The sequence below is a fragment of the Poecilia reticulata genome, linkage group LG10, assembly GCF_000633615.1.
Source record: "Poecilia reticulata strain Guanapo linkage group LG10, Guppy_female_1.0+MT, whole genome shotgun sequence".
NCBI lineage: Eukaryota > Metazoa > Chordata > Actinopteri > Cyprinodontiformes > Poeciliidae > Poecilia > Poecilia reticulata.
In genome coordinates, this window is record NC_024340.1 from 15,668,031 (window position 1) to 15,683,112 (window position 15,082).

The 15,082-nt window shown below is 38.1% G+C and overlaps 1 protein-coding gene across 3 annotated transcripts in view; it reads left to right on the forward strand.

The window, feature by feature from the left end:
• The window catches only part of arhgef6 (Rac/Cdc42 guanine nucleotide exchange factor (GEF) 6), a 53,909-nt gene that overhangs the window by 33,936 nt on the left and 4,891 nt on the right, over window positions 1-15,082 (forward strand). For 2 of the 3 annotated variants that reach the window (XM_008420677.2, XM_008420679.2), the window contains 9 exons: window positions 1,242-1,380; window positions 2,034-2,093; window positions 3,147-3,293; window positions 5,661-5,747; window positions 6,440-6,521; window positions 6,999-7,114; window positions 7,288-7,467; window positions 12,097-12,117; window positions 14,258-14,354. In XM_008420677.2, coding sequence (XP_008418899.1) covers window positions 1,242-1,380; window positions 2,034-2,093; window positions 3,147-3,293; window positions 5,661-5,747; window positions 6,440-6,521; window positions 6,999-7,114; window positions 7,288-7,467; window positions 12,097-12,117; window positions 14,258-14,354 — 929 coding nt within the window. The remainder of the gene's footprint in view (window positions 1-1,241; window positions 1,381-2,033; window positions 2,094-3,146; window positions 3,294-5,660; window positions 5,748-6,439; window positions 6,522-6,998; window positions 7,115-7,287; window positions 7,468-12,096; window positions 12,118-14,257; window positions 14,355-15,082) is intronic. The other variant, XM_008420678.2, reaches the window with a different exon arrangement.

A 15,082-nucleotide genomic window follows, 5' to 3' on the forward strand; every position in this document is an offset into this window, starting at 1 on the left:
TTTTTCAAATTTCGGGAATTTCACTTGCTTTTGGTTTGCTGTGGTTCTGCTTTTATCCAGAAGGTGTCAGTCTTTCCATCTTTAAATGCAAATGTCTCTTAAGTTCCTCTGAGACATTACAAAACAGCTTTCTGTTTAAACGTCTCCTTCTCTTCCACTCATGGTAAAACGCTGAATTTAGATTCATTGTATGTGTTTCAGTACATGCCTCATAAAGGCAACGTGTTAAAAGAAATATGCTATGGTCCAGCCGTGATGAAATGGTTAACATGAATGTGCCATATGAAGTTCTGCTTTGTGCGCACACGCACACACAAACACTTGCTTACACATGTTGAGTTACACACAGGAAGTTGACTGTTGACAGGATATATAGAGTTGTGGTTATATTGAAAACCAGGCAGGCAGGTTTTTTCACAGTAAGCACATTTGCTTTTCCTCTGCAAGTGCCTTCTTGTTCTGTTTTACTCATTGGTTCAAATTGGTAGAGCTGCTGCAGGATTATGTGTGACTCTCTTCTTTGGATCATGGAAACTCATTGATGTTCCATTTGAAACACATATGGAAGATTGCAGGGAATTACACATAAGCCCCATGAAACAAATCCATGTTCTAATTTGCATCGTGATTGTTAGTTGTGAGATTTTCTTTTTTTTTTTTCACTTGTATAATGTCATAACAATGAAGCAAAGGTGTTATATGGAAGTCTCACTTACAGGGGGAGCTAATTTTAATTTGAGAGGGAAAGAATGTTGCAGCATTTTGCTGAAGTGTTTCATCATTTCAACAGTTTGGATTGTATTTCTTGTTGAATGCAGTATTTTAGTGAGCCAAATGGTTTTTGTGACTGTTTCAGGAAGCAGCTTCTTTTCCTAAAGAGCGGCGTTATGATCGAATATTCAAACTGTTGCTGGATATTGTTTTTCTGGAGTAAGTTGGGTGTTTTCTGCAAAAATACTCATCAATACTTACATGTACTTAGTCAATACACATCTAAGTATTGAATAATAAGTAATAATTGTCCATACTTAAAAATGAGGGGTAATGCAAAAGAATGGTTTGTGTATGAACTTTCTATTAAAATTACTTCACCAGGGTAAAAATAAATAAAATCTGTGATTTCAAAAGGTTTCATCAATTAAATGTAAACCGAACAGTGTGTTTGAATTTATTTGTTGTTATTTATCACCACTTTGCAGTTGTTCACAAACAACAAAATGGTGTTTTTGTGTGTTCAATAGTGATGAACTGGGTAAGTTCATTGAGAGCCAGGGAGCAAGCACTTCAGGCATCCTGACCCTGACCACCAGCCTCAGTAAGCCCTTCATAAGGCTCGACAAATACCCAACACTGCTGCAGGAGCTGGAGAGACACGTGGAGGTACAGAAGAATGTATATCCGAATTCTATGTCCATGTCCAGTATATTTGTGACTGAAAAAGAACCTAAAAATACAACTCACATTTTAAGTCATACTGTGCATTGGTTTGATGTTCTCTTAAAAGCTAACAGGGTCAACCTGCCATCTCAAAACTCTTAAATTGCAATCAGTGTTTACTTAATTACAAATGGTTTTAGATATTGGGATTTATGTGAACATAAATTAAAGATTGGACAGTTTAAGCAATCATTACGAATATACAAAGATTCTGTTTGATATTTCAACATCTTTGTGTGTTAATTTGCTGTTCAAACCAGAAAATCTACCTTTATGCCTTTTTTGTTTTTGGCCTATGATTACAAAAAAATTCTAACTCCTGTCATTATTTGAAGTAAAATAACTTTCATAAAGATTAAATATAGAAACATAGAAGAGAAACAAGCCTCTGTCACAGATCCTCCACTGTGCTACACAACAGTGAGTTTAGACTTTTCCCACATTGTTGAGTTTTATTTGCTAGTTGTTAAAACCTCAATCTAATTCTCACAATAGTTCCAGTTAATAGGTTGGACTTTTCCTGGATTTCCTCTCAAAGAAATGCTTGCTGAATGACGCCTTATGTTTATGCAGATGTTGGTTTATTTACATTATAGGAAGCTCATCCAGACTATGGGGACATCATAAAAGCAACAGCTGCGTTTAAGAGTCTAGTGGTAAGTCATTGCTTAACCTTTTATTAACTGTCAGGTCTCACTTTCACATATCCACCTCAAACCTCAGGCAGTATCTCATTCTGTCATGGTGTGTTTCATTAATCACAATATTTACCCTCTTTCGATGTTATGCTCTTAGTTCATAGCATTGATATTTAGTAAAAAATTTTGCTTGAAACTGAACTGAAATGGTGACATGTGGTTGAATAAATTCTGGTCCAGACATCAGTGTGTTTTATATAATCTCAAAAATAATAATAATAATAATAATAATAATAATAATAGACTAAAATGCATAACTTCTTCTCAACCTCCTCCTCCTTTTTTTTGTCACATTGTGAGACAAGTGGCAGCAACGCGTCGCAATGTAGGGTAAGATTTTTATGAAAGTGTCTGTTCCCTCTCTTTTCTACCTTGTGTCGAGTGATTGCGTTGTTCCTACTGTAGGTGTGAAATGAAACGCCTTCATGAAAGAGCTGGATTAGAAACGAACGACCACATTGAACCTCAGTCAACAACGGTTTGAGGCACCGTTTCCCCGGTGCGGCTCTGAGTTCCTTGTAAGAGCCGAAGTGACTCACTTGTCTTTTCAACAGAGCTTCACAGGAAACGGGACCCAAAAAAAAAAAAAAAACAAGAAAAAAAAAAAAACATCAGACATCTCCGGCTTGTTTCATTTGCAAGTTTAATTTTTCTTTTGTGTCTTGAATGTGCGGTTGGGTGGGCAGGGACTGAAGAGCATCTATGTAGAGCAACGTTGGCAGAAATGATGGAAAGTCGAAGATGTTGCATTGTCATTTTTTCTGTCTGATGAGGGAGAGTCCCTGTGTAGCACCTGAAAAAGTTAGCTTCTTCATGCAGCTTACACATTTGGCAAATTAATTTTAAAAAATTTAAAAAAACATCCCAGTTGCATTGTTCCAAGTGAAATTCAAGGTCAAATCATTGCTGCTAATTTCTCAAGAAATTGTTGGTGATTCAATGGAAAATTCTTAGAAAATATGTATCCTTTTAAGATTATCACTTTTTTAATGCAGCTGTTTGTGTGTTTAGTCCCAGTGTCAAGACCTAAGGAAGCGCAAGAACCTGGAGCTGCAGATCCTGTCAGAACCAGTGCGGGGCTGGGAGGGAGACGGCATGAAGAGCCTGGGACAAGTGGCCTACACGTCACAGGTCCATGTGAGAAACGGGGCCAGTGAGGTGAGAGCAGAGCTTGGACTGGTGCAGCGCAGAATGGTCACTTGGATGTTTTCTGCAAGAACTTTGTAATTTCTTTTATGCTCTTTTACTTCAGAAATGCATAACGTGCATCCTGTAAAGTTAACCTTGAAAAAGCAGATCTGTTCATTTAAAAATATATATATATATATATAAAAATTAAAGAGGTTCCTTGATGCTGATGTGTGCACACCAACTCTTTGTTAGCAAACCTTAAAATCCTTTTCTATGTTCCTTTCTTTGGTAGCACTCTATCAGCTATCTGTCACCTAACATTTGTCTACCCTAAAGTTAAGTCTCAAGAGCTGTCAGAGTGCGAGGACAAACATTTTAAAACCACTTAAAAGCTTATATTTTCCTCTCATAAAGTCAACCTTTATTGACATTGGTATGCACCCCTAAAGATACATTGGAAACATCCATCCATCCATTTTCTTGCACCCTTTTTCCCTCAGTGGGGTCGGGAGGGGTGCTGGTGCCCATCTCCAGCCAACGTTTCGGGCGAGAGGCGGGGTCACCCTGGACAGGTCGCCAGTCTGTCGCAGGGCAACACAGAGACACACAGGACACACAACCATGCACACACACACTCACACCTAGGGGCAATTTGGACAGGCCAATTAACCTGACAGTCATGTTTTTGGACTGTGGGAGGAAACCGGAGTACCCGGAGAAAACCCACGCACGCACAGGGAGAACATGCAAACTCCATGCAGAAAGACCCCAGGCCGGGAATCGAACCCAGAACCTTCTTGCTGCAAGGCAACAGCTCTACCAACTGCGCCACTGTGCAGCACATTGGAAACAGAAAGAGAAAAAAAAAAAACTGTTCTTGTCCTCTCCGGAAATCGTGGTCACTAGATCTCCAGTGCAGCAGATGGTATCTGGTGTGTTTGGGATAAGAAAGTTCATCTTTTGGCATCATTTTTTTTAGATCCACTTTATATTATATCCCTATCAAGATCCAGGAGATATTCACCGAAAGTGAATATCTCTGCCTCAGCAGGTTAATCTGTTTCCAGTGTCTGTGGATGCGATGCACACAATGCTGTCCCCCTTTGCTGTGACAGTATTTTATCCCACAAGTATCACATAGAAACCTAAACAGGCCACACGCAGAGGGTAAGGCAAGCTGTGCTTTCTTGTGGGGTTTCTGTGTAGGGTCTACATCCACGCCGTGGTTGGAAGGCAGCCCAATGTAGACATTTAGTTTCAGCCTCTTTTAGTCATGCCCAACCACTTTCCAACCACATTTGCTGTCATTAATTGTTTTGTTTCTTTGTACCTTACTCATCACAGTCGATTTCCCAAATGAACAACATTTAACCATTCAGCCAATCATGTACACGCTAACAGAGAAGAAGGTTTGCTAATTTGAGCAAAAGTTGTGGTTTTGCATTGGCAGATGCAGCCTAAGTGTGCATGGCTCTGCCAAGCAGCACTAAACTTGTTACACGTTTCCTATATAGTTCCGGGAAAGTCTGGAATAGTATTTGATCAATTTCCTGGTCAAAATTATGAATAATCAAAAACTTAATTTAACTGTTTCTAGTCTTTGTTTATAATGAAATTACAGTCTTAATCTTGGATTTGATCTTGATTCTGACATTTAGGTTTTTGACTTGCTGGTTGAATGTGTCAGACTCATCCAAGATTTAAAAAAAAAAAAAATAGAGTTTTGTTGCCTTTTGAACTTTAGACAACTACAAATTCAGATTGATTAGATCTGTGGTTAATAAACTGAATTTGGTTATAATACTGAACAATGCAGATAAAGGTTTAATTAAATAAAAAAACACTTTAAAGTACTGTTTTGTTTAGAAATGTTCACAGATGAAATAAAGGTACCAATGTTCAAGGGTAAACATTGGTACCCTTGAACATTGGTTCAAGGGTACGAATATTACTCCAGTTACAAAGCTTCTGTAACTGGAGTAATACAGAAGCTTTGACTAAAAATTTCAAAGGAAATATAAATATTTCCTTTGAAATATTTATATTTTAAAGGAACTTTGAAATATAAATAAAGCAAATGCAGAAACATCTGTAAAATGATGTCAGTCACCTTCTGAAAACTGGAAGCCAGTTTCTTACTGTGTTGACTGGTGTTTTCTGGAACATACAAATAAAACTGCTCATAAAGCAGTTCAATGAAATTTGATTTTCTTAAAAATGTCCAAAATCCTATAACTGGAGTAATACAGAAGCTTTGACTAAAAAAAAGACTTGTAGAAACCCTGTAGTTACCTTTCAGACACTCTTGTCTCAGCAACGAGAAAAAGCAACAGTTTTTCTGTCCTGCGTGACGTCAGTACGTCCAGCATGATGTCTTGTTTGTCTTCCTTTCAGGAAAAAGAGGAGCGCTATCTTATGCTTTTCCCAAATGTCCTAGTTATGCTGTCTGCTAGTCCCCGGATGAGTGGCTTTATTTATCAGGTGAGACATAATGTACTTTGTATGTACTTTTGTAAGAGCATACTGAAAAAAGTCTAGCAATGTTTGTAATAGAAATCAGAAAGCTTTTTTTTTAATGGAGGTTTTTGGATTTAGTTACACATAATTTAACCGCCCATTGCTCTGAGAAGGGATCTCTTTAGGCAAGCTGGTGGTTTATTATACATATTTAAGATGTTAAGATGCCGTATTTTAAAATAATACGTATGAGGTTTGAATTTATTGAAAGTGTAAATGTATTTTCTTTTCTCTGAGTTAGAAAACCTGCTAATCTCCCGTTAAATGATGCCATATTTGTATGAAAATGCACTTGTAGGCTGAACAGCAGAGTTAAATACGTAAGTGTATTGCATGTATTAAAAGTTTTGCCTTGTCTTCAAATGCCTGGTGGCTTTGAGTGGAGGCAGTGTGATGTTGTGGGCGGACATCTTGCCCACTGACAAAAAACATTGCTTGTCATTACTGACGGACATCTCAATGCAGAAACCAATCAAATGAGATTCTATAACCAGTAGAAATCCCAAATTTCCACAGTCTGGGAATGAATTGGAGACAAATAACCTAACAACATAAAATGCATTTCCAAGAAGTATTGTAACAATCACAACTTTTCTTACTTTTGATGCAACGTTCATATTTGTTTCCTTTTTCTCTGTGGCTTTTGTCCAATTCAGGGAAAGCTGTCGCTAACGGGCACCACGGTAACGAGACAAGTAGAAGATGGAGAAAACGCTCCTCATGCATTTGACATCACAGGTTTGCATCTGACATACTGGGGGAAAAATCTCTTCCTACCATTCAACTTCCAGCAGCTAGTTGGATAAATATGGAGTTGTTCTTATGGCCAGATTTAAATCCCACTCTAACTCTAAGCTAAATGGTGTCTGTGCTGTATTAGGAGCACAAAACAAAGCTTGCAACTCATCTTAAATGTGCTTACTTTATCTGGACTCCTCAGCAGTTTGCAGCACTTTGTTTGTTTTTTTTTTTTTTTTTGCAAGATTTGGCTTTAATGTCTAATTTTGACACTGATAATTTAATTAGTTAGGAGGAAAAAATCCAAGCGAAAGAGATTTGCATTTTTGATTTACTCCTACACTTCCTAAATCCTCAATTTCTTTTTCGGTTGTGGTTAATTTTATCTGTCGGTCTAATTACTTGTTTGTGTCACTTCACACCGTCTCTGAAAGAACTCTGTTTTCCATGCTGCTTTCTTCTGGGGTTTTGTTGTAGGAGGCATGGTCGATCGCTTTTCAGTGTTCTGCAGCAGCGCTCAAGAATTGCAAGAGTGGCTGGAGCACCTGCAGCCTTACACCAAATCAGGAAGTCCTGCAGGCACCATTTCAAAGGTCAGGACACCCACTCACACCGGCAGACACATACACTGTATAAAGTCACAACAATACTCAGAGTGAACCTCGCACCTTCCTTAAAGTGTGAAACGCCCAGAGTTAGTCCAAAGATGACGAGCACCAGACCACTTTGATAAATCTCATACGTCTGTTTTGACGTTCTTCTGCAGACTGTAGACGGGAAGCCGCTGAGCGCAGTCGGCTCTCCCACACACCTTCCCCACCTGGGTGGTCCGAGCGCCGTCAGCCGGGGTCCCCTGGAGCCGCCAAAGACTAGCAAGCCGTGGACCCTCAGCTGTCTGCGTCCCGCTCCGCCTCTTAAGCCCTCTGCTGCGCTGGGCTACAAAGAGGTAGGAACCTGCAGAACTGCACAAACAAACCCACACTAGTTTCTCATAATCAGTCATGCAATACTGTGGTAGTCAGAACCTGCAAGAACTCCCCCTCCTCTACATGACCACCTTTCCAGCTTTTAAGTCGTCTCACATTTATTCACACTGTGGGGGTCCTGGGCTTTTTTATTGCTTTTACATTTCCAGCAAATGCACAATTAATCCTAACCTTTAATTAGTTTTTAACTGGTGTCTAGATGGTTTCAGTCAAGAAAAGGGTTGAACTTTTGAGGCAGTCCGTCATCCAGACCTATATGTTCAGTCTATTTGTCATTGCGTAAATGGAAAAGCTTCGAAGCAAACATAGGTGTCACTGAAATGTGGTAGAAGGTGATGTTCATTCCAGTAACGTCTGCCTGGTCATCAAAAGCGTGACTGGCATTCGAGAGCATTGAGTTCACTGGTGGTTATGAATTACTTGGTTTTTGATGTGAGATGATGCTTGATTTGTGGTCCACGTGGGCGGTGGAAGCTTTCATAAGTCAGCACTTTCTGCTAAAACTTTCAGTTGTTACACATTCCTACCACAGAATCAGACACCGAGCAGAAAGCCTTCTGTTCCCTTATGTGTCTTTTTTTCCCAAGAGTGTCCCCAACTTTTAAAATGCAAATTCTTTGTACTTCTGCACCTCCTCAACTTTTTTTTATTTTATTTTGGAGTCAAAGCAAGCAGAAGCCTCAGTGTTTTTTTTTTGTTTTGTTTTTTTTCTCTCGCCCACAAAGATTGTATCTGCAGTCTTCTGAATTCATATGACTTTTCACTTCCCATTTACATTCTCCGAATGCAGCTTCCACCACAACAAGTTGGCACTTTGCATAATATAGCTAAAAGAAAAAGACAAACATTTGCAAATTGTTTAAACTGGTGTGTTTATAAAATAATGCTGGGTAATTAGTCAGATTTAATGCTGATGTCCTAATTAAAACATCTGGATAAGAGCAGCTAATGACTTGGGAAGTTTGGTGGAGCATAGATTTTTTTAATTATATAGATGTAAAGAAAATGGTAAAAAAAAAAAAAAAAAAAAAGTGAAGTTTGGTTTGATTTAACTTCAGTCAGTGAGAAAAAATCTTTACACACACATTTGATATATGTAAGCTTCTGGTTTCAAATGTGACTTGTAACTAATGAAAACCCCAAATTAAGGTTCTCAGAATATTACCTGGCCCTCCAGACTCCAAATTATATCAGTAAGTCCCTCTACTTTTTCACAAATCTGCAAAATTTACACAGAATTCACACAAAATCAACAGTTCCCCACATTTTTGTTATTTTACTGACATTTTCTCTGAAAATTGGTCAAAAACATTGGGCTTAAGTGACTGATGTCAAGTTAAATCTGTGATTAATATAAAGTCACATTTAACATCATACATTAGCTCAAATATCTTGAAAAGTCCTTACAAATATTTCTAAATTAGAGGCACAAAATCTGTGATTTTGAATATTAAAAAAAAACACCAACGCAATCACAAACTCCTGGAGGGACTGATCAGCGTGTGAAAAGATGTTCAATGTTATTTAATTTTAAGAAACACTTATTGGATGCTGAAACTGCTTTTTATTAATATCTTAGCAATTTAATGGGTTTTATCAATGCATTCTGGCAATTTAAGGACATTCAGATTTTTGATAAGGCCCAAAATGAGGAAGATGAGTTGGACCCAATGCTTCTCCTGGCTGTCGAGCATTATGGAGGTGCAGATTTTATTTGCCTGGAGGAAGATAACAATGCAGACAAACTGAAGGCTTGATCACTTTAGTTCCTGCTATGTTAATACAGTCAATCATGCAAAAGGAGCCCTGACCAAGGGCTGTGTACTTTACAGTACATGGACACATTTTAGAATAAGCCAACATTTCTGCAATGTAAGTCATGTTTTGTTTGTTTTTTTTACATTTTCTAAGAATCTGAATTTTGGGTTGTCTTAGCTGTAAGCAGCAATCATCAAAATTAGCAGAAATAAACAGCTGATATATATTACTTCATGCATATTGATTATGTGTTATAATGGGTTTCACCTTTTGAAGTAAGTTACTCAAACTATTATATGAACTGCTGACTTACTGTGCCAAAATAGCTGGCTCCATAAATATATGCATTACTCTTATTTTTGTAAAAGTGGGGTACTGTAAGTTTTGTGTGTCCAGATGAATATCAGCACAAGAATTTCTAGGGCACTTTGTGGTTCGGCCATCGTTTGAGGTCAACTAGAGCTAAATAGCAAAAGCACAGAAGACTCTGACAAAATTGTTTCTGCACAATCACTTTGTTACTGCTGGTGTTTTCCGACATCAACCATCTACTGAGGAGGTCTCTTCTGTGCAGCCGTAACTCTTTGCGTGTTTCGCTATTGCACTGACGGTAATTTTTAAACTGAGAAGCCGCAGCAGTTTGGACAGAGCAAACGCTCATCTGACAGCAAACACATCGAGTGTAGGAAGCGTGGGACTCACAGATGTGCTTGCACCAATTATGAAGCAGAAGAGGGGGGTTGGAGGTGCACTGATCAAAACCAAAAGCTTAATCTTATCTATGATTATCAAATGTGTTCCATGTTTGCAAATTATATGCACCACAAACATGCTATCACTACCTCAGATTAGCTGTGGGGTTATAGTAGGTTCAATGATGAAAGATGAAACACAAATTCCTGGTCATTAAAGCTGCATGATGTAACTTTTATTACAAGGACATTACATATTTGTCAAACTATGAGAGAATGGTGTAAGGCAGATAATGTGTGGTTAAAAAGAGCTCCTCTGCCTTCTCCCAGTGCTGCCAATGCTAACTAGAAACAACCAATCAGAGCCAGGAGAAGGATCTCCTTGGTCGCTGCATCTGGCAGAGCCTGTCATGAATGCTAAGGCGAGTTATAACGGTAGATAGACATTTTTTCTGTAACCGAGTTGTTCCTCTGCCTTTAGCACATTTAGCAGCGAGTACATGAGGATGATTGACAGCAATAAGATCCTCCTCCGGGCTGTGATTGGTTGTTTTTGGCCGGGAGCGGTGCATTTCCTCAGCTCAGGGAGGAGGAGGAGGAGGAGGAAATCGATCTTGTCACAGATTATCTGTCTCATAACAAACTGTCATGACACGCCGACAGTTTTAGCAAATATTTATAAAACATACTCTTTATAAAAGTTACATACTGCGACTTTAAACAACATTTTCATTCATTTTTATTCACTAACAAATCAAATCGTGTAAACCTACTTATGCGCTAGACAAGTATTGGCACTTTTACAGAGGAAAGCCTCAGTAAAAGTGCGAAAACCTTTAACTAAATGGTTGCTATGGATACTTAGTAACCCTAAGCACTTTGTATTGCCTTGTTGCTAAAAATGTGCTATATAAACAAAATTATCTTTACCTTTTACCCAGCATGCCGCCCTGTAAGGTGCTTATGTAGCATTAAGTTTTTTTGTTTTTTTTTGTGGATGGTGACAAGATAAACTTGGGTTCCCGTTCAACGTCTTTTATCACAGTTTCAGTTGTTTTAGACGTTTTAAATATTGCTGTGACTGTAGATAAGTGTGAGTTTGGGTAAAGAGTAACATTTCCTGTAGCTGTTTTTTTTTTTTTATCTACTGGAAAATATGCCTTGATTGAATGTCGTATTCATTATAAGGGAAAATGACCTCATGTCATTTCAATTCTCCTAGGGAAACAGGAAAGTATTGATCTGTAATCAATAGTTGCTGAAGAAGTAAGAAAACATAAAAATAAATGCTTTTTCATAATTTTAGTTGGTTATTACTTTGGTTACAGCTACAACTGGTTTCATAAATAACGTAAGGCCGGTCGTCATTTCCTGACTTATGAAGATCCACCCACGTCTGCTTTACTTTTACTCATTTTCAGGAGTTGTGAATGAGACCCAGAAAAACTGAAAGTCATTGATAAAGTTAATGACATCTTATGGGATCGATCAACTACTAAAGATTGAAAAAAATAAAATGTGAACATTTTATTTTACAGGAACTGTTGGGGAGTGTGACCTAACTGTGACCTCAGTACATTTTTTACATAAATGTTTCCTAAGGTTCTTTTTTTCAGGATTAAAGCACATTTTATGTTTGAGTGCATTAATTCACTGAATGAATGTGATTAAAGGTCAGATATGTCAGATTTGTTTATGGTGAGATTATGTTGCTGTGCTTGGCCTCATTATTACTGTTACATAAGGTAACATCTAATTGAATTGTTTCCCTTGTTGTGTATGAAAAGTGATTTATAAATAAAAATTGACTCGTTTGACAGGGAGCACAAAAACAGTTCACTCAACACAGGTAAACAGGAACGACGTTTAAAATCGGTCATCAAATTCAAAACAACTTCAAAATACCTTGTTTTTTAATAATATTCAGGTAAATGTAGATAAATCTCTTTTTTTGCCTTTTTTCTTTTGTCTTTACTCAAATGTTAAGTTTTTCATCCTGTTCTGTGAAGACAAACTGTAGGTTTGATCCATTCAGGGTGTTTTGAAATGTTCTCTCTCGTCGCACCCTTCACTCATTGTAACGTTTCATGCACATTTTTTCCCCTTTTTTCTCTTTTTTTTCCGTTCTGCCTTCTTTAGAGGATGTCTTATATCATGAAGGTAAGGTTAGACGTGTCTCTGTTTCTGTGTGTGTGTGCTTGTGGGTAAAAATGTGGGCAGGGGGAGGTGGGATGGGGGTTGCCTGTATGCGAGTGTGTTGAGCTGACATGCCATTGCTCTGTTCTGCTTCACTTCTTCTCTTTCATTGTCTCATCATGTTGGTTTCCTGTTTTCTGTGGCCCCTGCGAGTTTTCTCTTCCCTCCATTCCCTGCAAGAAGTCAGCCAGCCACTAAAATACCTTTTTTGTTTCCCTTCATCTTTTGAAATCAATTTCTGACGCACAGGAGCAATAAGATTCCACCTGAGAAGCTTCTTTTCTGGAAAGCTCAGTCGGGTCTGTCCCTCAGCAATGATTTTTTTCGACACAGGCAAATAAGTGCAATACCTATGTTGACATCATAGAATAAAGGATGAACATTTAGGTGGCTCTTGAAAGAAAGGAAAGAAAAAGCGGGAGCTGAGTTTTCCGTGTGCCGTCTACACGCCATAATCATTCAAATCACTTGCCAAGCAGCCTGAGGCAGAATTTGTTAGACATATTAGTCATATTTTCTGCTTAAAGGTGACACATGGGGTCATTTCCCCCCCTTTTTGGCATCTTTAAGCTGCTTTTTACAAGAAGAAGAGTTGCGAAAGCACAAGAATTCTGCAGTTTTTAATTACATGTAGCTAAAACACATTATTCAGCTTAAAAGGTTTTAGCCTTCATGGCAAGACTGAAACCTCTGTGCATCTCAATATATTAAATTCCCTTAAATATGTTAACTTTTTCAGTAATTCAATTCAAAACTCACATGATATAGATTCAGTAGAAACAGGTGATATATTCCAGTTATTTTCTGTTTATTTTGATGATTATTCCTTTCAGCAAATTGAAACCCAAGATTCAGTATCTTAGAAGATTAGATTACAGAAAACCTACAAAGCACAATTATTTTTAGGAAAAGTCATCTTACAAATTAAATGAATGACATTCTTCACAAGGAAGATAAACCCAAAAATGAAGAGCTGCACCCAAACATTTTTATGGAAAGTTAAGTGTAAGGAAAAAATGCAGAAGAATTGGGGATAAATGCAGCTTTTAGTTGGTATGAATTGAGCTCAAGTTGAGGGAGATTGAGGCGAGTTCTTAAAGAGACGTCACTTACTGATGTTTTCAGGAAGTTTTACTTCAATTATTGGATTCCTCGTCTTAAGAAGCTCCTGAACTGAGAGCACCTGAAGTAAAAGCCACATTATTAAAAATCCTTTCTTTTATTGGTTGCAGCTCTTTTCATCAACTTATCCTGTTGTGTTATCGTTTTTGCACAGCACTTTGGTTTTAACCAGCCACACTGTTTTTAAAAGTAAACATATAAATCAATTCGACATTGACAAAGTCAAAAGCATCACTTTCAGTGAAAATAAAAGTTTGTTGCAGATCAGTCTGCGTTCAACGAATGTAAAACAGTTTCACGTTTTGAATCGAATTACTGAAATCACATTCTGAGAATTGCTGTCCAGTTTGAGGTGTTTCTAAATAATGACTAAATGTAAGGAACTGTGACAGTAGGGTGACGGTCTGCACTCCTCGCCTCTACTCATGACAGGAACAACACATCACACAATGACTAAACAGGTTGTTTGGTGAATTACTTCACACCTCTGGTGTTCATTTGTTTCACAGAGGAAACAATTTTTATGAATGATTTCAAATTAAATGAAAGCTAATTAGAAAAGCAAAACCCTCATTCATGAAACCACATGTTTGTGGTGAGATTTTTTTTAAATAAAAACACTGAATCCTAAGTTTTTACTTCAAATGCTTTGGTAGTTAAGTTACCTTCATTTTCCTGCAGCTATATTTTTGAACGCACATGATGTAACCTATAGAAATGATTAGCTCTTATTTGAACCCTTTCAAGCAGGCTGCATTTTACCTCAGAGACGTTTTCCTGCCAGTCTGGTCTCGGTTAACTCGTGCTTGCTGCCTTGTTTGTTGATGGTTCGTTTGTTTCTTCACTGTGCGTACATTCGGGATGCAAATCCCCAAAAAGCTTGCACTGTGTTTTGAACTGAAGCCTCGTGTTTCAGCTGTGTGTAGAGCCGAGACGTTTATGTTCACAGAGATTCATCGAGTTTGTTGTTGTGCTCCTGCAGGACTCCAGTAAGAGCCCAAGGCCGATAAAAAAGTTCCTGCCAGGCAACAGGAAGAAAGACCGCAAGCCCTCTGATGACGAGTTTCAGATAAGGAAAAGTAAGAGTTTCTCCCTGAACAAGAACTACTTCCAAATTTCAAATAACTCATGTTTATATTTCACTGCCTAAACTTTCTTGCACTGAATTCATTGTGAAGTTCAGTCATTGAGTAAAAAAAATCTTTAAAAACTTAAAAATCGTAATGTCACGTAGCATTTTCAATCTTAACTTTGCTCAGATTTTCTTGTTTTAGTTATAGGAAAAGTAACATTTGTCTTAAATTATTTTTGTAAAACTTCCACACCCGTTTAATCCCAATTTTTTTCCTTGCAAAATAAGTGCATGCATTTCAAACCTTACACCTCCCTACCATGTAATATTAGATAGTCCTATTTTTCAGTTACCTAGCAACTCACTCACTCTGGTTGCCTAGCAACACAAAGTTGAGCAACTTGAACAGCAGCAGTCTAAGGTTGTACCGGCGGTAACTGCTTAAAAATAAAAGCAATGTCAGGAAAACTGTGGTGTATAAAACAGAAAAAAGGTCGGGGGTGTGCTGTGGTGCCGCAGGGGTTAAGCACAACCCCACATATGGAGGCCCCAGTCCTCGATGCAGCCGTCGCAGGTTCGATTCCCGGCCTGGCAACCCTTGCCGCATGTCTTCTCCCTCTCATTACCCACCTTCCTGTCTGTTGACTACCAGATAAAGGCCACCAGAGCCAATAAAACCTTAAAAAGAAAACAGAAAAAGGTCACCACCAGTTTGGCAGAGTTTCAGATTTTTAA